Source organism: Salmo salar, chromosome 01 (assembly GCF_965601325.2).
Source record: "Salmo salar chromosome 01, fSalSal1, whole genome shotgun sequence".
Classification (NCBI taxonomy): Eukaryota; Metazoa; Chordata; class Actinopteri; order Salmoniformes; family Salmonidae; genus Salmo; species Salmo salar.
In genome coordinates this window covers 145,155,419-145,181,091 of record NC_138291.1, presented here as the reverse complement: position 1 = coordinate 145,181,091, position 25,673 = coordinate 145,155,419, and the positions used below count along the sequence as shown (strand labels likewise).

General features: G+C 42.8%; 1 protein-coding gene across 4 annotated transcripts; it reads left to right on the top strand.

Annotated features, from left to right (window-relative positions):
- Window positions 1–165: 165 nt before the first annotated feature.
- On the top strand, window positions 166–24,758 carry setd1ba (SET domain containing 1B, histone lysine methyltransferase a). 4 transcript variants are annotated; one of them, XM_014130662.3, is made up of 18 exons: window positions 166–1,395; window positions 1,813–1,917; window positions 4,139–4,293; window positions 4,584–4,682; window positions 5,110–5,380; window positions 8,107–8,216; window positions 11,904–13,037; window positions 16,092–16,835; window positions 17,414–17,584; window positions 17,700–17,984; window positions 18,153–18,234; window positions 18,334–18,759; window positions 18,882–20,252; window positions 20,564–20,730; window positions 20,914–21,039; window positions 21,152–21,271; window positions 21,439–21,576; window positions 21,698–24,758. In XM_014130662.3, exons 3-18 carry the CDS (start codon window positions 4,153–4,155, stop codon window positions 21,869–21,871), a joined length of 5,559 nt encoding a protein of 1,852 aa, XP_013986137.2. In that variant the 5' UTR covers window positions 166–1,395; window positions 1,813–1,917; window positions 4,139–4,152; the 3' UTR covers window positions 21,872–24,758. The 4 variants fall into 4 exon arrangements, with proteins under 4 accessions (XP_013986137.2, XP_082811425.1, XP_013986129.2 ...); XM_014130675.3 differs by lacking the exons at window positions 166–1,395; window positions 1,813–1,917 and adding an exon at window positions 1,966–3,950 and having other exon boundaries at window positions 18,882–19,052; window positions 19,479–20,252; XM_082955299.1 differs by lacking the exon at window positions 166–1,395 and having other exon boundaries at window positions 1,661–1,917.
- The last annotated feature ends 915 nt before the right edge of the window (window positions 24,759–25,673 follow it).

The following is a 25,673-nucleotide window of genomic DNA, read 5'->3' as shown; positions in this document are numbered from 1 at the left end:
TTCCCCCTGGGTGTGCGTTTATGTTCCTTCAATGCTTGCGTAATGCTAACATTGCACAAAAACAGCTGGCCGGCTTTGCCATACAAAAAAACTTCACTATGATTCAGTCGGATTTTTAATAGAGGTCTGCCGGTCATAGACATTTGCGTAACTCTTTTTTTTTTAAACTTTCCACTCTAGTTGCTTCTATAATAGTAAAAACACGTCCTGCAATAATTTGAACACTGAGGAACGAATGGTCTGCATGGTTATATTCTATATGTTATATTCTCTACAAGAAAGGCCCATCAATTGCTGGTATGCCCAACGCATCAATGTTGTTTTCAGAGGGTGTAAACAACACGTCGTTGGATGGCTGGTTTAGGCTAGTTTAGCCTCGTGACCTTATGGTTCGACGATCCTTTTACCCTTGGCCAATTACGCAGCAATTGTGCAATGCATATTGAACCCTTCCTGGAAAACCCAGCTCCTCTAAAGTTGACTAAAACAATTCCGACATGTAGACTGTTCTCTGTTTTTGACAGTGAGGTTATTCAACCGCTGTGTTGATCAAGAGACTAAGATTGATCAGCATTATGCATGGCATAGACTACTGTACGCATAGCAACTGTAGCCAGACGAGCACACCTGGAGACCCTTACTCAGGGAAAACAACCTCACCACACACACTGTTTTGGTCCCATTGTTCTGCTTCACCTATAGGATGGATTACATCTTGCTTGTCTGACATGTAACATCTTCTGAGTAGCTGATCAACACCTCGAAATACAACATCGAACAATTATCTTGAAGGGGAAATAGAGAGCACGAAGAAGTCTGAAATCCCTTTTGAGTATCCTGAACGAAATACAGCACTATGTTCGAAATCGTTTCTTCTGACCTTATATGGCTGTGTGGGTGCAGTTCTCTCAGACGCGTGGCAACCGGCCAGATTCTCAGATTACTGTCGTTCGCCAAAACCGGTTTAGATCTACCAGCAACTAGACTGAATGTGCCATGTTTCTCCGCTCTGTCGTTTGAATTCTGCTGTAGCCTACACTCTTTTACACACACACACCCGTTGAAGTCATATTTCTTGCGCACCATTGAAATGCTACATTTCCAGTGGGCAAACAGAGACCTGTATGGGAGACTCAGTTATTTTTTGCGACTGACTATTTCGCCCAGCAATGGCGCAGCAACATAACCAGCACATAGTGATCTCGTTTGTCTATGAAGAAGCCATTTTGAAATTGAGAACAGAACAGCAGAGAAGCCATTAAACAACAGTACATATAAAAAGGTCGTTTTTGGACAAGTGGGAGCAATGAGATGTCTACAAGATTAATGACCCCTTAAAGCATTTCAGTGCTCCCAATAAGACATCTTTCTATTGGATTACATGTTTAATTAACTGTAAGTGTATGATTAGTATTTAATTCCAACAATATAATACTTGTTAAGATAAACTTGGATAAATACATCCTTGGTGAACCTGCTTCTTAAAACAATCAACTTTCCCATTATTGTTGTTTAGAACTATAGTCTATGCTTTGAGACAGCTCAAAATCCATTACCTTTAAAATTACAAGCTTTCCATGGCAGTATGTTATGTCGTGTAGCTTCACTTTTAACATCTTCAAATTCGAGGGTGAGGGATTTGACTGCAATTCTGTCATCAGGAAGAGAGAGGGGAGTTGGTTTGCATATTGCTCTCACTGATGCTGATGGAAGATTTTCAGCATTTGTTATTCGTTGGTCAAATAGCAGTAAAGACTAAGTCAAAAGCTTCAAGTGAAATAGTTTTGGGCTAATTGTTTTCTTCCTTTTTAGGTGTTGCAACCCCACCCCTCCCTTAATCCAATATTAGAGGATCCGAAGATGGGAATGAAAACGTTCCATTTAGGCCTGATAAATGTATTTCATCACAATGTTAAGGTAAATATTTTCATTAGTTTCATTTTTCATCTGCTTCCTGTTGGATTCAGTATCTATGTGGTTAGCCTTTGGAGATACTAATAAGTAGGATTGTGTCTGGAATTCTACAGAAATAAAAATATGCCCTTGAAGCAAGGTCAGGTAAATGTTACCCTCACATTCGTTCTGTCTAATGCCCCAAAAATGGTAGGCCTATAGGCTTCTCCTTACTATGAACCTTTATCATTTGACACATTTAGTGCATGAGCCATCATTTGAAGGAAGAATACTTACTGATTTTCAGGGCATTAAAGGTATCTGTTGTGTAACTAGATGCTGTAGCCTACCATGTGAAAGAGAAGCACCCACTCTTTAATGTAGAAAAAGGGGGTTAGTTGAGAACAAACAGCCAATTTCCAGATTCAGCATTTTTGAGAAAGGCCATTTGCTCTCTGGCCTGTTTTGTGCTGACATTAGAGCAGCAAATATACTTAGCCTCTGATGGATACAGTTAAAACAGCATGCAAATTAATGTATTGAAGAGAGGTGGCAATTCTACTGACACCATTACTCATAAATGATAATGTATGATAGAAGTCAATGAATAAACATAATTCTGATATTTTAATAACAGTAACTGCACATTTCCTACATTTAAAAATTTACAAAAGTTAATAATGTAATTTACAAATGCTATCATACATGGCCATTTACAGTGCAAAATGCCATTACAATGTCATTATACTTTCTCTTCATAGCAACTACAAGCTGTTTATTCACTATTTTTTACTTTAGAATCAAATACTTTTATGGGTGTGCCATGACCTAGTTAGGACAAAGATGGATTCCAAGCAGAGGAGGAAAAAAAGGTTAAAAATGTCAAAGGGATAACATCCAGTATTTTATCTTCCTTCTTCTCAATCCTGTCAATGAGGAATCATTGTAATTTATCATAGTCCATAAAGAGATGAGGAAATCAAGTATAAGATCCCTTTTGGAACAAAGGAAACCCATATTTGCCATTGAGTCCCATTTCAGGAAAATGGCTGCTGAGCGCGCGCTCAGCCCCCTCTCTGCTCACTGTTAAAGGATTCCTCAGCCGTGCCTCTAATAGCAGAAGCTAAAATGGAGCTTCGCTCTGATTGGCCAGTGGAACTGCTACTGTTAACCAGCCAATTGCCCAAGCACTGCAAAATATCATATCATGCAATGGATGGTACATCTCCTTAGCATACTTAACACAAAAGCTCAAAAAGACAATCGATCAGATTAATAATGCAAAACGTGTCGGCTAAGATAAATGGTTCGTTTTCAATCTCCCCATATGTGGCTTTTGGATATTATAAGGGTATTACAGACTATAAGTGCATAGGTTATAATGTAGTCCTAGTCTGCAGTCGCAAACTGTTTTTGAGTAATGTTTTATTTACGTAATATATTGTAAACAGACCCAACCGTTTTCCTGAGATACACCATTAGCACAGCTCTAGGGTCAGGCTTTAAAATTCCTTTGGCTAACCTTTTCAATCAGGAATTAAAACGTAATACTGACCCTAGATCTGTGCTTAGACAGAACTTGCGTCTACCTTCTATGTCCATCTTGTTTGCCGTTTGAGTAAATGTAGGCGGTAGATTCAACACTTATTACATGCCCAATGTGCGAGCTATAGCTACTATACAATTACTTTAAATATTTACATTAAAATGCAATACATATCTTGATTTATTAATGTGACTTTGTGTTTAAAAGTGTCCAATAATATTCCAAAATATACACATACGTAAAGAACCTCGAATCGAAAGTGCGAATGGTATGAGGGAAGGGAAGCTCAATAGTGGTGTATTGTGGGAGAGACCGAAACCCCAGACTGGAGGCACAATATGTGTTGGCTCGCAAAAAGGAGACAGTATCCTTTAAATCATGTAGTGTAATCAGTGGGAGGTAAACGATCTCGCCGTTTGATTATTAAAATATCGTTCGATCGGATAAATCATGTCCAAGCCAGGGGAAAGAAACAGGCTAAACGAAGACCATGGCAGAAAGCAGAGTTCAAGTAAGCCTGCTCTTTTTTTTTTTCTTTCCTCTGTAATGTCTGTTTCGGTTACTGGGATACTCTTCTGACCCCCATTTTCTTCCTCAGTATTTGCAATTCAAGCATCTACTACTGTAGCCTATCGCTACAATGTAACGAGTGTTCGTGCGTGAGTCTGTTGCTCTCATCTTCTTGAAATTTCTACACAGGTTTGGCGAACGGCATGGACAACCACCATCCCGTTTGCAGTTCGGGAGAGAAACGAAGTCACCATTGGAGAAGTTTCAAGTTGATTATTGACCCAGCGTTGAAAAAGGGATCGCACAAACTGTATCGTTACGATGGAACGACTTTTAACATGCCCGTAAGTGTTACATCCGTATTAGAAAAGAGAAACCCCTTCACTACATTGTTGCAGAGTGTTTGCCTCAAAGATTGACACAATGTACGTTGTTAGTGGGCAGGACACGTTACTTTCTGCACCTGACACAGTGCATCAAAAGTGTCACTATCCCGTCGCTACAAACGCAGTCAAGGGTTTATGTAAAAAAAGAAACTCTAATCAACTTGATTGGTCGGCAATCGACCTGTTATAATATTCCTGCTTGTCAGAACTTTGAATGGTTAGGCTACATTTTATCATTCATTCTACAGAACCCTGGGATGCCACCCGTTGATATCGTCCGAGACCCGAGAATCGGTCGTCTCTGGACAAAGTACAAGGAGATCGATCTGCCGGTTCCGAAGTTTAAGGTAGGCTAATGAGTTTACCACTGAGATCTTAACCGAATATGCAATGATTTAGACATTTTCGGGCTGTTACAGCCTTCTAAAGTTCCGAAGTTTTAGGTATGCAGACACACCCCCTCGCTGATGTTGATTGTGTCATGTTTTTTATTTAGGGCTCCAGGCAGGCAGCACATGCTACTGTCCCTTTATAGAATACACATTTTGCATGATGTAGCCTATGTCAACACCATTCTATTGTGGTTATTTGGTTTTTCAAAATGTGAACAGCAGCTGTCCTAAAATGATGACATTTAATCAGGTATACATGCATTTTATTTTTGTTTGTAACATTGAAGCCTGTAACTCTGGTTTCAATGGCTAATGGATAAATATGCTGTAGCATAAATAAATGTAACATTCATAATTTAATGCAACTATTTTATTTCTCCAGATTGACGAATGTTACATCGGCCGTGTTCCACCCAAGGAGGTGACATTTGCAAGGTTGAATGATAACATCAGAGAAGGTTTTTTGACTGACATGTGCAAGAAATTTGGAGACATAGAAGAGGTGGAAATTCTATACAATCCGAAGAACAAAAAGCATTTAGGAATAGCTAAAGTTATTTTTGGAACTGTAAAAGCAGCCAAGGATGCTGTCCAGACTCTACAGAACACGTCTGTCATGGGCAACATCATCCACGTGGAGCTGGATCCTAAAGGTAAGCAATCTTTGCATGGGCTAAATATATGAGTATTTATAAATGATGTGCAAATAATTCTCAGTTGTAGAAACTACATTTACGCATATGTGGTAACTTGATCCTTTATTTATAAGGTGTCACTAATTTAACTTTTGGAGGAGAACATTTAGTCACGTGTATACATTTACCTCTGGTTGCTTGGTTATCAGAGTAATTGCATCTCAATGTCAGTACGATTTACATGGGATTCAGCCCACGAGCATCAAAACGGTGTACAAACTGCAGAACGGTATTATTTTGACTAGAATACAAATACAAATGAAACACTGTTTAGGCCTATATTGGTTTTGACTTGTTTATTTGATTTATATCTGCTTATTTCAGTAATCATTTAATTAGTTATACTTGTAGTTGTTTATTTCTTCTTTCTGTGCACAGGGACGGGCTATAATCAAACAGTTAGGCTTGAAATATGTTAAACTACAGCCAAAATATAGTTGCTTAATTTCAGCCTATAATTAAACAATATTTTACCTGTTCATGCTAGCTGCATTTTACAATCTTAATATCTTTGGCTGTAGCCATTAATATCGGTAATGAAGGACTTGTGCATATTTCAAAATGGAATATCATGTATCTTATTTAAAATTGACACATCAAGAACCTGCAACAGTTGTATTCTCTTAAAGAGACAGTGGTTCCTCTCATGTCAGCAGAAGGTGCTCAGTTATGCATTTGGTTTATACGCCTACCGGTAGCCTATTCAGTAGCCTATATAGATAGGCTGGAGATCAAGCAGAAAATCTTAGGCCTACTGAGTACTGTCAATTTATTATATTTTCACCTGCCAGCAGTAGTAGGCATATATCCCGGAAATTGATTTTTCAATTAGGCTAATGAACTCCATGTGTAGCTGGTGATTTAAAACTTCCATGAAATGTCACAAGAAAAATTTCCTTGTTATAAATCATGCAGAAACTCCTCCAAACCATAATTTTCTGTTTTCAAGTTTTATAAAATAAATTGTATAATAGTGTCTTCAGAAAGTATTCATACCCCTTGAGTTATTCCACATTTGGTTGTGTTTCAGCCTGAATTCATGTTGGATGAAAAAAATATATAATTCTCATCCATCTACACACAATACCCCATAATGGCAAAGTGAAAACATGTTTTTAGAAATGTTTGCAAATCTATCTCATTTACATAAGCATTCATACACCTGAGTCAGGAGAAGTAGAAGCACCTTTGGTAGCGATTACAGCTGTGTGTCTTTCTGGGTAAGTCTCTAAGAGCTTTCCACACCTGGATTGTGCAACATTTGTCCATTTTATTATTTTCAAAAATGTTCAAGCTCTGTCATATTGGTTGTTGATCATTGCTAGACAACCATTTTCAGGTCCTGCCATGTATTTTCAAGTAGATTTAAGTCAACTGTTATTCGGACACTCATGAACATTCACTGTGTTCTTGGTAAGCAACTCCAGTATAGATTTTGCCTTTAGGTTATTGTCCTGCTGAAAGGTGAATTCTTCTCCCAGTGTGTGGTGGAAAGCAAACTGAACCAGGTTTTGCCATTAGGATTTTGCCTGTGCTTAGCGCCATTCAGTTTATTTTTTTATCCTGAAAAAGTCCCCCGTCATTAAATATTACAAGCATACCCATAACATGATGCAGCCACCAATTTGCTTGAACATATGGAGAATGGTACACAGTATTGTGTTGTATTGGATTTGCCCCAAACATAATTTTGTACTCAGGACAAAAAGTGTATTGCTTTGCCACATTTGTTGCAGTATTTCTTTAGTGCTGTTGCAAACAGGATGCATGTTTTGGAATATTTGTATTCTGTACAGGCTTCCTTCTTTTCACTCTGTCAATTAGGTTATTATTGTGAAGTCACTACAATGTTGTTGATCCATCCTCAGTTTTCTCCTATCACAACCATTAAACTCTAACTGTTTTAAAGTTACCATTGGCCTCATTGTGAAATCCCTGAGGTTTCCTTCCACTCCGGCAACTGAGTTAGGAAGGACACTTGTTTTCTTGTAGTGACTGGGTGTATTGATAAACCATCCAAAGTGTAATAATTCAATTCATCATGCTCAAAGGGATATTCAATGTCTATTTTTTTTATTTGTACCCATCTACCAATAGGTGCCCTTCTTTGAGAGGCATTGGAAAACCTCCCTGGTCTGTGTGGTTGCATCTGTGTTTGAAATTCACTGCTCGACTGAGGGACCTTACAATTATCTGTATGTGTGGAGTACAGAGCTTGAAGTAGTCATTCAAAAATCATGTTAAACACTATCATTGCACATAGAGTCCATGCAACTTATAATTTTAATTGTTAAGCACGTTTTCTACTCCGGAATTGTATGATTGCCATAACAAAGGGGTTGAATACTTATTGACTCAAGACATTTCAGCTTTTCATATTTTATTTATTTTTTGAAAAATTTCAAACAACATAATTCCACTATAACATTATGGGGATTTTAGGTAGGCCAGTGACAACTCAATTGAAACCATTTTAAATTCAGGCTGTAACACAACAAAATGTGGAAAAAGTCGAGGGGTGTAAAGGCACTATATATCACATTATTTTGTATTTATTGCTGTGCATGATGTTCTTTTTACTCACCTAAGGCGTCAACTAAAGGGTAACTGAGAAATATAATTTTCTATTTCAGTAAGGTGCCACCAAACTTTTATTGTACCATATCTTAACCTTATCCATTCAGGAGAGAATCGCCTTCGATACTTCCAGCTACTTCTGAATGGCACCTTCACCCCTCGGACACTTCCGGTGGGAGGAGAAGTGTCCCCTCGTAGCCTGGCAGAGGCTCTTCTGGTAAGACCACCATTTTTGTGTTGATGTTTAGCAGCACTTATGTTGTATTTGAGAAAATGTGCAAGTGTTCCATAACAGGCTCACAGGAAAGGTAAGCATGTTTAATTTGTCTGAACATTCTATTTGATGTACCTTTTGTAGTACTCGTCTCTCTGCAGTGCCAACTGATAGACAAGGCCCTAGTCCCTTGAATTGATTTTAAAGTTCTGAGCATAATCCTGAGTCTCCCAACTTTCAAGGAAAACTCCAACCAAAAATGTTTTTTTGGTGTTTGTCCATTGTTGACTTAGTTTTCGAGATATGTAATTTTAAAAATGCAGAAATCATCCCTGTATGTTCCGTAGTCAATATATACTGCAGAATAGCCAGTGTGAGTTTATTGTATCTCACCAGAAATGTAATTCAGTTGAAGACCTAGTTAAGTAATTACTGTCAGTAGTTTTTCCAGCTTCAAAGGTTTGTTTGGTGAATCTTTTTGCTCTATGCCTGAATCATTTACCCATTTCAGAAAGATGTGGTTTATTACATCTAATAAAGAATATATATATATATATTAATTATATGGCAATGTTTTTATATAACCTCCTTTCATACAGCCCCTTTACCACGTTCTTGCAAATTGTAACTTGCAAATTGTGATGGGTGGGGTGTGTTGTAAAACCATGGGGGCTGTTGGCATTTCAAATTAGGGAGGTGTTACATTTTATTTTACCATTATTTTACTAGGCAAGTCAGTTAAGAACAAATTCTTATTTTCAATGATGACCTAGGAAGAGTGGGGTTAACTGCCTTGTTCAGGGGCAGAATGACAGATTTTTACCTTGTCAGCTCGGGGATTCGATCTTGCAACCTTTCGGTTACTAGTCCAACGCTCTAACCACTAGGCTACCTGCCGACGTGTTAACGAATTTACCTACAAAAAAGCACAGAACCATTTACACAGACACAATACCTGTATTTTTGTTACATGGTCTGTGAAAATGCAGGAATCATGTCTAGGTCTTTAGGTGGCTTTTCATTTGCTATGTTTTTCACCCCCTGCCCCTTTCAGATCTAACAAAAAGCATGTAAAAAGAAGTAGGCATGGTAAATTAGTGGGATTTTGGTCTGTGTATGAAAGGTATAATTGTTACTGCCCTGTACTCAAGTGAGTCCCAGTGAACCCCTAGCCAATCTAAACTGACACCCTTATCTCTAATCTCTATCAGTGCAGCAGGTGGTAAAATGGGGCCCAGGAAAGAATGTTGTCAAGAACGTCTGCCTGCCTGCCTGCAGAGAAAAGGGGCTGCCTGTACTTTGAGCCGTAGCCCTACTGCCCAGCTGCTCCTGCAATCACTGCTAGGCTGTCTTTAGCTGTTTCAATTAATACATAATGGGAAGTGTTGCAAAAACTCTAATTTGACCATTCATCTTTAGATATAACTGTTGGCCTGTAAAGTGAAATCATACCTATGGCGCTGATAATCTGATGTTATATACAGTCAGGCCCAAAGTTTTTGGCACCCTTGATTAGCAAAAAAATATAGTATAAAATAAATAATACAAATACTGAGCTGTATTTAATGCCACATTTTTTTACAAGGAATATTTTATTTTAATGGGAGTCAAAATGAATGGCACCTCTGTTTTTCAATACCTCACCATGTGCGGATAATGACAGTGAGACTTTAAAAAATATATATTTTTGAGTTTGGAGAACACACTGGGTGGGATCTTAGACCATTCCTCTGTACAGAATCTTTCCAGATCCTTGATATCCTTTGTCTGCGCTTATGGCAAAGATGTCATTTCAGCTAAACCTAGGGTATGGCAAAGTGACGGGGGGGATTCCACCCGCTAATACTGCTAAACTGCATTTGCCTTTTAATCGGGATTAGAATGATTTAGTAGCCTATTTTACATTGTTGGTGTTGAGCTAGGGTATGGCGACTGCCATAACCAATGTACTTCCCTGGCTTATGGACTGTCCTCTTCCATTCAACCACAGGTTTTCAATGGGGTTCAAGCCGAAGACTGAGATAGCTAATGCAAAATGTTCATTTTTGTGGATTTTAATGTGTGCTTGGTTATTGTCTTGCTGGAAGATCCACTTGTGGCCAAGTTTCAGCCTCATGGTAGAGGAAACCAGGTTTTTTGGCTAAAATGCCCTAGTACTGGGTAAAGTTCATGATGCTGTTGACCTTAACAAGGGCCCCAGGACCAGTGGAAGCAAAATGGCTCCATAAGATAAAAGATCCACCACCATATTTTACACTAGGTATGGGGTTCTGTTCTTCATATGCATTTTTCTTGTGACGCCAAACTGGTGTGCGTGGCCAAAGAGCTTTATTTTCATGTCATCCAACAAATGTAAACGCCTGGAGATTGCTAAACGGGATAGACACTTGGATTTGAACCTGTGCAATGGTCAGATTACATGGAGGTGGATCTCTATGGCCACACAAACCATGTTTCCATCCACAGTTTTTATGCAAATAAACTGATATCGTATGAAAAAAAATCATAATCATCTGTGATGGAAACAGGCGATTTCGGTACATTTTCTAAATGCCGACCGATTAATTATTCGTTCGACCTGGGATCATTTTGTGTCTAAAATTAGTTATGCGAGAAATGGCAGTGGAAATGCCTTTATGTGCAAATATTTCAATAATAACCATCATATCGAGGTAAACTTGGAGTCACGTGATGATATGGTGTGTGTGTGTGGGTCTTCCCACTACGACTCGAGAAACCATGCAGGTTAATAGATTACAGATAAAATGTAAGTTAGGATGTACTTCACTGGGTGGTGAAAGTGCATGGTGATGAGCTTGATGCTCCTTTCCAATAAATATCTAGGGTCTTATTCTGATGACATGATGCTTCACTGTCATTTGATAAATAGAAATTCTTGCTCTTATCCAAAGTAATCTCATGCAGACTAGCCTACTCGCACTGCATCTGCTAGTTCTTGGCTAGAGCGCACTTGCCAAGACCAGACATGAGTTAACACAACAGTTTTTGTTAAACTAGTTGAAATTTGTTGAAATGCAATGGAAACACATTGAACTTTTTATTTTTATTCAGTACATGAAAACGTAAGTGGAAAAATTACATTTTCTGTGCACTACGTCATCACACATTTCACATTTTATCCGCAAGTCAGTTTTGTGGAAACGCACCACTGATGGGTAAATGCATATATTTTCTTTATGCAGATTTGAGAATATTTGCATGCAGATATGTTGCCCATTGGATGGGAACCTAGCTACAGAGGGCAGTCCAAAAGCACAGACTAAGGATATCAAGGATCTAGAAAGATTATGTATGGAGGAATGGTCTAAGATCCCTGTGTTCTCCAATCTCATTAAACCTTTTTATAAAAAGGCTGTGGCATTATCCTTGCAAGGTGAGATATTCAAAACAGGGGTGCCAATAATTTTGACCCATCTTTTTTGGAGAAGAATATGTATTGCTTGTTAAAATATATTTCTCTGAGCAATTGTATTAGTATAATATAATTACCCAATTTTCTTTTTAGCATACTGCACAATAAAGCTCAGTATTTGTATTTATGGTTTTTTTTTTTTTTTTGCTCATCTTTATCAAGGGTGGCAATAATTTAATTAATTTGACCCGACTGTGTTTCATCACTGCTTTCTGTGAGTGGGTTTCCTAAGCAGATTTTGGTGTGTCCCTCCCCAGGCCTGTGAACCCTTGCGCCGGCTCTCTGAGAGCAGCTCATCTGCTGCAGTGGGAGGCACAGTGACCCCCAGCGGCGCCGCCACCAACACCACCCCATTGTCCCAGGACACGGCTTACTCTAGCCTAAGGCAAGACACGCCGCAGTCCCAGGGCACCCCTCATACCCCTCGCCAGACCAGCACCCCCTTCTCTCAGGACTCCAGCTATTCCAGCAGACAGGGCACCCCAGCCTACCAGTCTAGCCGGACCGAAGGCTCCGGAAGCTACAAGTCTCGCAGACACGAGAGCAAGTTCCAGGATGCCTACAACCGGAGACCGGAGAGGCGCTACGTCCATGGCGCTGGGGGATCGGGATCCTCCTCATCCTCCTCCTCTTACCGAGGCAATTTTGAACAGTCTGCCTTTAAGCAGCACCAACCTGCCCCACCTGAACCCCCTCCCTCTGCCTCATCCTTTGCCCACACACCTCCTCCCCCTTCCAGTGCCAGCTTTAAGTCAGCCTTCTCCCCCTACCAGCAGGCCCCCATGCCCCCTGCGTTCCCCCCCTCAGAACCTCCGATCCACCAGCCTGTCCAGCGGGAGGTGGAGTACCGGAGACCCCCCCAGCCCCCCATGGCCCCTGCCACTGACTTCATGCCAATCAAGGATAAGCCAGGTACTCCACCCATTCCAGAACCCCCACCTGAACCCAAGGCCCACCCCAGCACCCCCCTTGCCCGGAAACCAGAGCACTGCCCACCTTCTCCTGGCACCCCTTCGCTGGAGTCAGAGCGAAATAGCCTGGACTCCCGTATCGAGATGCTGCTGAAGGAGAAAAGGACAAAGCTTCCCTTCCTTCCTGGAGGCGACTCATCAGACACTGAGGTGCGTATGGAGGGGAGCCCCATCTCCTCCTCTTCCTCTCAGCTGTCCCCCATCCCTCCTTATGGGGGCACCCACACCTCTCGGCCCTCTAGCACAGGCCTGGAGGACGTCAGCCCCACGCCCCTGCCTGACTCCGATGATGAGGAGCCCATCCCTGGAACAGGCTTGCTCCTCGAGAGGGTCATCTCCCCAGACCATCTCCATGGGATGAACACCACTGACCTGAAGGATGGTCGCCTCGGAAACCACACACCCACAGACAAAGTGGAGGTAAGAACAAACAGTATCATCCTAACTTTGGGTAGATGCACTGTTTTTAGAAAGTTAGGGATGGAAAGGGGGAATAGAGGGTCCATTCTATACATGACATGTTATTTGCCAGAGTAGTAGTATTGCTATGGAGATGTCTGCTTGCAGCCTGATCTATTTGGCAGTTATAGAGGGGGCACAGGAAGTAAACAGGCCCGCACTTTGGTTCGTTTCATTCTTGTGCTACTAGAGGAAATGGTTTATACTGGTTTCACAGCAAACAGTGACTGTTATTTTATGGGTTTCTTTCAAACTTGGTATGCTGTGAAGTTATCAACAACATACTGGGATACAGAACGTTTGAGTAGTTTGTTTTTCCCCTGCCATCAGAACTCTCAAAGAAATACACTTCATACTTTTCATGTACTTTGACGATCTATTTCCATGGTCTTTCTGTTTGTTTGGCTTTGTGTTTAAAAAAAACATGTATTAATCATTTTGCAAAAATGCAAAGCTCCTAAAGTTGCTAGTTAATTCTCTACATGGCACAATTAAACATTGCAGCCAGCCCTCCAAAGTGTGGACATGTATCAGAGAAACATCAAACAAAGGCTTTAAAACCTGATCCCAGAGCAATTTGACAGGCAAAGTAAGTGGCAATACAGTTGCGGTACAATTTTAGGGCCTAATAGGGCCTCTATCGGTTCAACTAGTCTTTCATAGTCAAAGAAAAGTACTTTAGGAAGTAATTATTCTCTTGATGAGTAAACAGTTATTTTCCTCATGTTTTATACTCACTGTTTGTAACTAGCTTGTGCCCTGGTAGTAGTAGACCCACACCCAGTGATGTGACTGGGAAAGAGAAACCGGACTCCTTCTGCTGTTGGGGAATAGAGAACACTTTCACTTCCTCTTTTTAAAGCTCATTGGACACGTTGTCAGGGGAGGAGTAGCCTACAGGGCCTGCTGGCCTTTGGCCCCATTCAACACTCAACACTTACTGGTTCTGTTGAGCCTGACATTCAGGATTGGCCACATAGCCCTGTATGTTTCATGTTATCATAAAGCAAACATTTCAATAATATGACCAGTTTGGCACACACGCCACTCCCCAGGCTTTTTAAGTCTTTATGATATTGTTTGTTTCATGAATCATGATTTCATTGCCACCCAGATATGGTTTGTTTAACAATGATGGCTATTATTAATGGGTTGGGGGAAACATTCGTCATTTTATTCATGCTTGTGTTCAGAATCCATTTAAGTTACTAGGGCGATTCCGGTGTTTTGGGCATTGCATTTTTCACACAAAATCACTACTTTAATGTCTCACAGAATGGACAAGCAAAATGTAAATGAAACTTTTGATTTGTGCGTCAATAGTAGCCCTTGGGGGAGTGTATACCCCAAAAAGTGGACTTGTAAATATTGACATGTTGGAGAAATAAAGCAATTATGAAGTGCGTTTATGGATGTTACGTGAAATGGACAAGCTTTTTGGGGAGACTGAAAATATTAGCAAAAGTCTGAGTTGCTAAGTCTTAGGTCAAACAGAACAGATAGATGGCAATAAAAACAATACCATAGAGGCTCAGAATAAGTTAGAGGAAAAACTAAAAGAAATTGAGGAACTTATTCAACGAAGATCAAGTGTAATATATTATAATAAAAAAGCATACTGGATGGAAAATGTGGAAAAATGTACAATGCATTTAAAAAAAAAAAATTCTTCAACGTAGAAATGCTACCAAAATTAATTGACTAAAACTTGTTACAAATGATGGGGTCACCTATGGTTCACCAAATTATATTTTGAAAGAGGAAGCAAAGTTCTTTAAGCATAGGTTTTTGTTTGTTGCCTCCATCTATTAATAATGTAATATTAACAGCAATACAGAAATACTCATGTGAAGGTGAAATTACAGAGGAGGAACTTATTGATGCAATTAAAGCCTTTAAGTCCAGTAAAACTCCAGGGCTGGATGGCATACCAGTTGAGGTATACCAAACCTTTTTTGATATACTCAGATGACCGTTATTAGCATGTTTTAACCACTCCTATAAAAATGGTAGATTATCAGACACTCAAGGTCTGATTTCATTATTACTGAAACAGGATACAAGTGGGAAATAAAGATCCAGTCCATTAAAAAAATTGGAGGCTTTCAGTGTTGTTACATTTACATTTTAGTCATTTAGCAGACGCTCTTATCCAGAGCGACTTACAGTAGTGAATGCATACATTTCATTTCATGCATCTTTTTTTATTTTTATTTTTTATTTTTTTGTACTGGCCCCCGTGGGAATCGAACCCACAACCCTGGCGTTGCACACACCATGCTGGCGTTGCAAACACCATGCTCTACCAACTGAGCCACAGGGAAGACCGTGATGTTGTGATGCAAAATGTATAGCACATAGGTATAGTTAAGTATTAATTCTAATCAGACAGGTTTTTAACATGGACGATATATTGGAGAAAATATAAGGCAAGTACTGTAAACAATACAACACTATGAAAAATCTGGGAAACCAGGCCTGCTATTCATAGCAGACTTTGAAAAGGCTTTTGATAAAGTACGACTGGAGTTTCTATATAAATGTCTGGAACATTTCAATTTTGGAGAATCTCTTATAAAATGGGTTAAAGTTATGTATAGTAACCCTAGGTATAAAATAGTAAATAATGGCTACTTCTCAGAAAATGTTAAACTGTTGAGAGGAGTAAACCAAGGTTGTCCACTATCAGCATATCTATTTATTATAGCCATCAAAATGTTAGCTATTAATATCAGATCCAACAATAATATCAAGGGATTAGAAATACAAGGCTTAAAAACAAAGGTGTTATTGTACGCTGATGATTCATGTTCTTTTAAATCCACAATTTGGATCCCTCAATAGAGGATATAGATATATTTTCTAACCTCTCTGGATTTCAACCAAATTATAAGTGTATTACGTATTGAAGCACAAAAATGATGTGCTCATTGTGTGGAGGCTTACCATTTGACTCTATCAGGTCATATACTGTATAGAGAGATCCTGACACCTTGTCCTTTCCCTCTCCCACAGAGCCATCAGTCTTCTGGGGAAGACATGGAGATCTCGGATGAGGACGACATGCCAGGCACACCCACGCACAGTGGCGACTGTGCCAAAGGCATCGTGGTCCACTCTGCTGTGTCCCCCATGCAGTCTATGCCCCTCCCACCCCCCGGCTTTCATCCTCTACCCCCTCAAGCAGGCTTCGGTCTTCCACACCACCTCTCTGCCGTCCCGGGCCCACACCTGGCATCTGGAGTGCCCCACCCCATGCTGCCTCACCTCTACCCCCATGGCATGGTGCCCATGATGCAGATGGAGCTGATGAGCTGCCTGCCTCAATGGGGCAGCGTTCACATGTCCTTCCAGATGCAGACCCAAATGCTGAGTCGCATGGCCCAGACCCGGGGGCCCTACCCCTACCCACACTTCATGAACACCGGAGGGACGACTTCAGCTGGGTCAGCAGCCATGCAGTTTGGGGGTCCCTACCTACCCTTGTCCATGAGTAGCACCCCAGCTGCCAGTGCAGGGGGCCACGGGCAGCAACCTTGGCCCCATCCCAGCATGCCCAAGTTCAACCCTGCCGTTCCTCCACCGGGCTACGAGGCTAAGAAGGAGGATCCTCACAAGGCCACCGTGGAAGGGGTGCTGCTGGTCATCGTCAAGGAGCTGAAGGCCATCATGAAGAGGGACCTCAACCGTAAGATGGTGGAGGTGGTGGCCTTTAGGGCCTTTGACGAGTGGTGGGATAAAAAAGAACACTCAGCCAAGGTGAGTCATACTTCAAATCCAGCTCCTATCTAGTCTCACTTCAGTCTCACGTGAACAGTCAATTGTGTTCATGAGAGTGGACCATTTTTTTATATTTTTTATTATTATTATTTTTTTTAACTAAGCCTGTCAATGTTGGTTTAGCTCAAATATATATCCCTCAGTGTTTTTGTGGCCATTGTTGCTTGGATACAAAATTAATGTTGTTAGGAAAGCCTAAATTAGAACTCCTGGAATGTTTTGTATCAGAAAAGCTCAACTAACCTCATATTTTTGCGAAGTCGAGGTTATGAGGTAAAATGTATTTGAATGTGTTGAAATGATGGACTCTTGACAACAAGGTAGGTATAACAGAGCTATATATTTAGAGAATTTGGTTAGTTGAAATGGGTGAAATCGTTGAGTATGAAGGACATTGCTGTGTGAACTGGCTAGGTTGTTGTACTTTGCTATTTCACAAACTCTAGCTACCATTTTAATTGCAATGACATGACTATTCAAGCCAGGTATTCTCCTGCGTTAACTAGCCAGATAGCAAACAGGCTTTCATGTGAGTACCATGTTGTTCCTTCCCCCAGGCGTCCCTGACCCCGGTGAAGGCTGGCGAGGAGGAGAAGGAGAAGCCCAAGCCCAAAGAGACCATGGGCTCCAGTCTACTGGAGAACTGGAACAAGGGAGAAGGCCTAGGCTATGAGGGAATGGGCCTGGGCATCGGCCTCCGAGGAGCCATCCGCCTGCCCTCCTTCAAGGTACCACCAGCCACTTTTAGGATTGACTAAGAATATGTCTAAAGGGCTCTGGTGCTTTGTAAAATCGTTCAACAGTTGTATTTGTCAGAGATGATTAATGTGTGTGTGTCTTCAGGTGAAGAGGAAGGACCCACCTGATGCCACCTCCACCGGGGACACTAAGCGAGCGCGACCCTCCACGCCTGTGGACGATGAGCTGGAGGACATAGCGGAGCTTCCAGAAGACGGGTCCAGGATGGACGAGGACAGCGCGGCATTACGGAGGCGACATGCGCGGCCGCTGGAGCTGGACAGCGAGGGAGAGGAGGAAGTAGAGACTTCTGGGAAAGAGGAGTCTCTGTCCGATAGGGAGGAGGAGCCTGACGAGACAGAGGCCTCTGAGAGGTTGTCATCGGGCAAGGTGAGCTGTCAATCAAATGACCACATGTCCTAGAATGGTAGACGAACTGTTGACCATCACAACCTTCAACAGGTGCTTCAGCTCATTGGGAGAAGGCAACCTGAGGCATCATACTGTAGACCAATGCTTTTAATAATAGCTTTTAACCTCTGTGATTGGACCTTTCAGGAGAGTGGAGAGGAAGAGGATGAGGACGAAGATGAGGCGGCCTCAACCAGTGATGGTGAATCATCGGAGTCGTCGGATGAGGGTAAATCCACGCTCATGTCAATGACCATAGTTATTGGGTACTGTGTGTAAACTCTGCCTCTGTAACTTGTCCTATTCTCTCTCCTCCTCGCTCCCACAGATGTTGCCAGTTCAGCATCCTCGAAAGTTGTCTCTGACTCCTCTGCGAGTGGGGACTCCTCTGACTATGATTCCAGTTCAGAGGAGGAGGCAGAAGAAGAGGAGGAGGAAGAGGAGGAGGCGGCGGTAGACGTGGAGAGTCTACCGGATAAAGACGAGGACCGGGTTCGGACATCTTCGTCCTCATCCTCCTCTTCGTCTTCATCATCTGAGGAGGAGGTGGAACCCAAGGCGCCCAGCACGCCCTTAGGTCCTCCCCCAGAGGACGAGCCCTCCGAGCTGGCTGGTTTAGAGGAAGACCAGAGGCCTAGGGAGGGGCTGAAGCTCAAGCCCAACCACAGATCCCTCAGCGAGGTGGAGGGAGCAGCGGAGCCTGGCCGGACCAGCCTGGAGGACCTCAGGCCACCTTCACCCAAAGGAGTCCCAGGTCTTAACCCTCTCCTGTTACCTAACCACACAAGCTTTGTGTTTCAGATGCCATTTCAGATGTTACACTCTGCATATTGCTTTTAACTGACAGATTGTCATGACATGTTGGTTGTCTTTCAGCTGAGGAGTCGGACCTTGACGTGGAAGTCGCCATCCCTGTATTGAAGACAGAGCCCCAGGATGATGTTACTAACCTGCGGCCACCCACCCCGACAGGCTCCCTGGCTGACAGCGACCAGGACTCTCGACCCAAGGCCCACACAGAGGACAAGGATCTGCCCTATACGCCAGGTAGAGGGGCTTCCACATCCCTGGAGCCCGACACAGCCCTCCCTAGATCCCTAGTAGTCCCACCTATGCACCTCCCCCTCCCCCCTTCCCCAGCCATGGGAGGCCACTCCCTCCTGCTACCGCCTCCCTGCCCCATGCCGGACCTCCCGTTTAGGGCCAGGCTGTCCACAGACGAGGATGTGCCCCGCACCCCTGGCAGGGACCTGATGGACCGGGCAAGGGGCCTGGGCAAGTCCCAGAACAGCACTGAGAACGTGCCCGTCACGCCTGGCAGCGATGCCCCTCTGACTGGCAGCAGCCTGGTCAGCCTCAGCTCCCCCCACATATCCGGCAGCCCCTTCTCCTACCCTGCCCAGTCCCCCGTCCTGAGTGCAGGTATCCCCCGAACCCCTGGCAGAGATCTGACCTTTACCCCTGTCTTCCCAGACCCCACAGCCCTGGCTGCTGGCCTTCCCATCCACCGGAAAGCCTCTTCAGAAAGCCCGCTGTTCAAGGAGCCTCCACTCAGCACCCTGGCCAGCCAGACCCTGCCCCCCGACTCCCTCCAGGGACAGGCCTTAACCAGCGTGCCAAAAGACCTGCCTGCTGTCCCGGCCTTAGACCTCCCAGTGCCCCCGGACGTAACCCCGCCTAAGAGGAAGCCTGGGCGACCCAAGAGTAAAAAGGCTGCAGCACTGGCAGCTCTGGCAGCACTGACTTCTCCTAAGACTGAGTCTATGGAGCTCTCGGTGACTCCCACCTCCATGCCCCCCTTTTTGCCTCACGATGCCCAGCTCCGAGAACTCTCTGCAGACACGGCTGCTGCAGCCACTCTTCCTGACATCCCCGGCTGCGCTGGGCTAGACTCCTCCACAGTGGGCCTGGACTTCCGGGAAGGGGAGCCAGAGCCGCATACGGTTCTGCCCCTTGACGACCGGTTCCTCCCCTATGAAGAAGAGGAGCACGTGCAGAAGCCTGCCCGTAAGGTGCGGCGAGGGTGGGAAGAGCTGCTGCTGGCTAGCCACTCCCCCGCGTTCACGCCGCCGCGGCCCCACTACGTCCCACGCTCGGAGTTTGAGGAGATGACCATCCTGTACGACATCTGGAACGACGGCATCGATGAGGAGGACATCCGGCACCTGCAGGTCACGTACGACAAGATGCTGCAGCAGGACAACGGCAACGACTGGCTCAACGACACGCTGTGGGTCCAGCACCCTCATATCCTTTACTACTGCCGTTGATAATATTACTGCCCATTTATTGCTAGTACATTCATATTTGCCTTTAACTGTATAGCAATGATAGGGCCCTCTGATGCCTCTCTACTCGAATACAAACAAGCTAGTCTTTTTTTGTCCTAAAGTGTTGTTCCTTTATTGTCCTTTTTTCCCTGTTCTTTTTAGTATTGCTTAGTCATCAAGCAATTTAGATAGTTGTACATTTAGAAATGCTTGGTCATGGTTCTACCAACCCAAGGTTTAGCCTTTTCCAAAAGTATTTTGGAATGATTTCCCTTGACTCCCCTGCACCTACCAACATCCCAGCGGTGAAGAGGAAGAGGAGGGACGACGGCATGAGGGATCACATGACTGGCTGTGCCCGTAGCGAGGGCTACTACAAGATCGACAAGAAGGACAAGATCAAATACCTCAACAGCAACAAGCACCTGCTGGAGGAGGGGCCCATAGACATGCAGGTGGGTTTCAGCAGAGAGTGGGCTGATGGGCTTGAGTTCACATCAGCAAGGGTGTCTGTTCATCTGCGCGTTTGTGTTTCTCGACGCGTCTGTTTGCCTTAAGGTGGCGTTAGGAGCTCATTGTGTTTTCCTTCTTAATGTCACTCAATCTCCTTCTTTCCCTTACTCTGTCTCGCTCTGCAGGGCAAGAGTATTCCCGCGCAGCCCCTAGTCTCCACCAGAGCTGGCTCTGAGCGGAGGTCAGAACAGCGCCGCCTGCTGTCCTCTTTCAGCTGTGACAGCGACCTGCTCAAGTTCAACCAGCTGAAGGTACCAAAGGCCAAACACAGCCCACACACAACCACTGTTATTTTACTCTGTTAATGTGTCAATGCAATACTGTCACTTCAACTTGTCTTGTTTTATTTTACTCTTTCCCCAGTTCCGTAAGAAGAAGATTCGGTTCTGTAAGTCGCATATCCACGACTGGGGTTTGTTTGCTATGGAGCCAATTGCTGCTGACGAGATGGTGATTGAGTACGTGGGTCAGAACATCAGACAGGTGAGTAGAACTGTCTTCTCAGTCTGAGGGAGGTTATGTGCAGACGGGAAGCATTCTAGAGATTATCCGACAACACAGACGTGTACTTTGTGCCGGCTGCAAATCGTCATGTCCTACAGGTGAGTGTTAAGCAGGCTAAGTGTAAACCCATCCAATCCTCTGCCCAGGTGATTGCTGACATGAGGGAGAAACGCTACGAGGACGAGGGCATCGGGAGCAGCTACATGTTCCGTGTGGACCACGACACCATCATAGACGCCACCAAATGTGGCAACTTCGCCCGCTTCATCAACCACAGCTGCAATGTAAGTGTCTCCTCTCATTCAAAACTGAATCTAGTCAAGTGTCAATTCGTTGACCCAATTTCACATTGCTAGGCTAGCAAACACGTTGATGCTAACACCTCTGTTTTGTTCGTGTTCTCAGCCCAACTGCTACGCTAAGGTGATCACAGTGGAGTCCCAAAAGAAGATCGTCATCTACTCCCGACAACCCATCAATGTCAACGAGGAGATCACCTACGACTACAAGTTCCCCATCGAGGACGAGAAGATCCCCTGCTTGTGTGGGGCAGAGAACTGTAGGGGAACGTTGAACTAACGTTAGACCCTGGCCAAGGGGAAACTCCCGGAAAACAACAAGCACTGTTACCAACTAACGTTGTCCCCCATTCCCTGGACACACACACAGAGACACCATGCTAAAAACACAAGGACAAAAGAGGAGGGGTGGAAGAACCAGGAGATGGGTAAACAACCCATCATCTGGATACAGTGCAGCTACCTGTCTGGGACTCTTTTTATACATGCAGATATTTACTCAAGATTGTTTACGATTCCAGGTGCTCTTTAAAATGGACATAAACATGGGTTTTCTACTACTCTGCCAGTGATCCTTTGAATTTCCACAATGCTGTACACCATCTGGCTTCCTGGTGCAGCACTCTTAATTGTTTTGTGTTCCATTCAGCATGGTTCCCCCCAGGTCTGGTCTTGGCTTGTACAGTTTTACCTACTCCAACTTTTCTCATAAGCTTTACGGAGACCACGTGGAACGTAGCCCCCCCCCCCCCCCATTTTCTATGTTCACACACACACTTCTAGCTCTAGCTGCTCATTAATACTGTTGACACGCACAATGAAAACACTTGGCCGTGGGAGGGACACCGCTTCCCCCATGGGAGATGACACTATTCTCACCATTTTGGTGGTCATAGTGGCACATACAGGAAGTAGGTTTCGGGTCCTGAGAACTGGGTTTGCTACCCAAGGACAAGCCTGCGGGGATGCCTCCATTTCCTTAACCCCCCCCCCCCCCCCCCCCCTCCCTTTTGTTTTCATTGTAAATGCAGAAAACTGATGTAATTGAAGCTACAGAATGAGTCATTGTGTCATCAATTCACCAACATGTGGAGATCACTGGAGTGCAGATGAATCCACACCTGCTCATTCCAGCAAATAATATGGAGTATGCTGCTGTCTGTTACTTTATTTAAACATGAAGGAATACGTTTTCAGAGATTTATAAAATGTTATTCCAATGGTTTTGCCATCCTTTGTCATTCAGAAATGACCCTTCATACTGTCTTGTCTTCCCCCCAAAACACTATTGTATTTTGTGTGCAATGAGTGAATGTACTGCCCTCTGTAGGCCATACTGTAGAAATAGGGAATGGGAAAATAATGCAAGATGGGTTCCTTAAAAAGTGAGCTTTTACACCATAGTGTAGTATAGTGTTTCCAAAAGCAACCATAGGCACATCATTCCTTCCATAGCAAACGTTGTTATCCCTGCACAGTGAGACTGCTGATGCAGATTGTATTGAAATGTTTGGACTTCATGATGCCTTCTCACCTCCAACATGACATCCATACATGTCAATCTGGTTGCTAAGGTTACCATGTTATAGAAGTTATTCACCATTTAAAAGACTGCTCTAAGGAAGTGTTCCGATCCGTACAGCTGATGAGTGAATAGCAATTTCAACTAGCATTATTAGCTTTAGGCTTTTTGTCAGGCTTAGATTTCTTCCTAAAGCTTATCCAATGCTGTCTGGAAGCCATACAGGTGTCCATTGCATTTCCAGTGTTAAATCTTGAGAAAAGCATTTATTCAATGCTCTATAAAGTTCACAACAGGAAAATGATAGTAAAAATAGGTGTAACCTAGGTAAATGTAATTCCAATGTTCTCACATGACTGCAGTTAAGAGGAACTTTTTACATTAGAATTACCTTGACAAAAGCCTTGGAATGGGGGGTGTGGCTAGAAAAGAAGGCAGTTTATAAATGTAAGTTAAACCACAAGTGTCATATACATGTCTAGCTTCTGGGGTTTCCATGACTACAGGGCAAAAGTGTTTCTGAAATCTGCCGCTTGCTACTGTGTTAATGCGCATGCACTATTATGAATTGCTGTCTACTTTCGCCTGTGTGAATGTGTTTGTATGACATGAATGTGTGTGGTGTACGTGACATTGTTTTTATTTTACTGGCTGGCGGTGTGTTGGTGGTGGCTGGTTTAGGTGTTCTCACCCCATGGTGCTTCTTTGTAACATGTCAGGTCCCTCCCGGTACAAGTTAGTTCAGTATTCTACTCAGTGTTTCTAATCTGAAACAACCCAATAGACCTTGCACTATCACCACCACACTAAGAACCCCAAGCTTCAATCTTCTGTTTGTGTATGTTTGTCGCGTGGGTATTGTCTCTTGTCATTCAGTTTCATGAATCATTGCTGTTTGTGAATGCACTGGAGGCTTGCACTTCTGCTTACGCCCTCCTAGCCAATCAGAAGTCTGACAACCAAGTAATTCATTGCTTCTCATTCAGTTGGATAGCTCATAGTGTCTTTTGTTAGTTTTTTTAACAACCGTGATGTTTATATTGTACAGGATCACTTGTATAGAAAAATACCTGAAGCTTTTCTTTTTTTTTTATCGTCATGGGGAATAAATAAAATGATGCATCTTTTTTATTTTTTAACAAAAGATTGAGTATTTGAAGTGGTCTTTTCAGGGATCAGTAAAAAAAAAAGTAATCTTTAAAAAAACATGGGTTTAATTGTTTATTTAAAGGAAAGGTGCATCTTGTACAGAACAAAAATCTCCATTTCCCTTTGAAAGATTGTTTCTTGTAGAAACGTCTTCATTTTTTTCTGCCCATTTCCTTTGTAATCTTAAAATGAATAAATACTTTAACTGTGAATATATATATATATATATTTTTGTTCCAGGGGATTTGCTACAGAAATACAGCTGAGAGATCTGTGTCAGACAGAGCTGGTGAAGCTGGTGGCAGTATTTTCAGCTTGTGTCAAGCTTTATTTAGTATTTTCTGTTGTAAATTCTATGAAAACTTGTTTGCAGTGTGGAGAAAGGAAAAAAACATGGTGCAGAAATGACATGGGAATGGGGTGGAATCATCAGCCTGTTTCTCATGTCTATTTATTACACAACAAATGTATGAAAAATAAAATCATAGAAAATAAAGCCTTTTTTCTTCTTCAAATGACTGAATGAATACATCAAATTTCAGACAGCAATTACTGGATGATTTTATGTACAGTAACCCAGTAGTATCAACTGACACACAGGACGTTGGAAATAACATTTCCTTCATGTTGGAAACCTCAATGGAGAATGCCTGCATACCTTCACCCATAATAAGCAACATGAATAAACCAACATTCAGAGACGTTGTCCTTTTGATAAAACAATGCCCTACTGTCTGTCAGTGTGTAGGCTACAGTTTGGTTCAGGACCAAATCATGTGATTTCTCCATTTCAAGCAGTCAGGCAGTGTCAATTCTAGGGATCCTATGGACTCCCAACAGTATTAAATCAGTAAGTGTATATCAATAGCATCAATCTCCAATCATAGCAATAGCATCAACCACTTAACAGGTATGGTCAGTAAAGCAATGTAATAAGACTACATATGATTTATGGTCATGTACCAAAATACAAAGATACTGGTCTGGTGTTCTGCAAGAAATGTAAAAGATCCTAGGGGTTGATCTAGAATTGGACCCAGTCTTTCTACTGTTAGGTCTACCTAGTAGGCATGTTACTTCTGTGGGTAAGAGGAGGCTTTACAACATCCTTACCTTCGCAGCGAGGAAAAACATCCTTTTACAGTGGATTAGTGATAAAGTTCCTTCTATTAAAGATTGGCATAAGATACTATTTGAATGGGTGCCACTGGAATATTTGACATGTACATTGCATTCTAAGACAGATCAGTTCTACAAAGTATGGGAACCTTACCTAAATTACCTAGAACCTGAAGTATCAGCTATTATGCTGCAAGGATTCTCTTAGAATGGTGGTGATCTATGTATTTCATAACTACACTGTATGTATGTATGTATGTATGTGTGTGTGTATGTATGCGTATGTATGGGT

Bases quoted from the DNA above. Each gene is read 5' to 3' on its own strand.
- setd1ba (XM_014130654.3), top strand. From the start codon at position 3,890: ATGTCCAAGCCAGGGGAAAGAAACAGGCTAAACGAAGACCATGGCAGA. The intron at 4,294-4,583 runs GTAAGTGTTACA...TTCATTCTACAG, and splicing joins GAACGACTTTTAACATGCCC to AACCCTGGGATGCCACCCGT. The intron at 18,760-18,881 runs GTCTTAACCCTC...GTTGTCTTTCAG, and splicing joins TTCACCCAAAGGAGTCCCAG to CTGAGGAGTCGGACCTTGAC.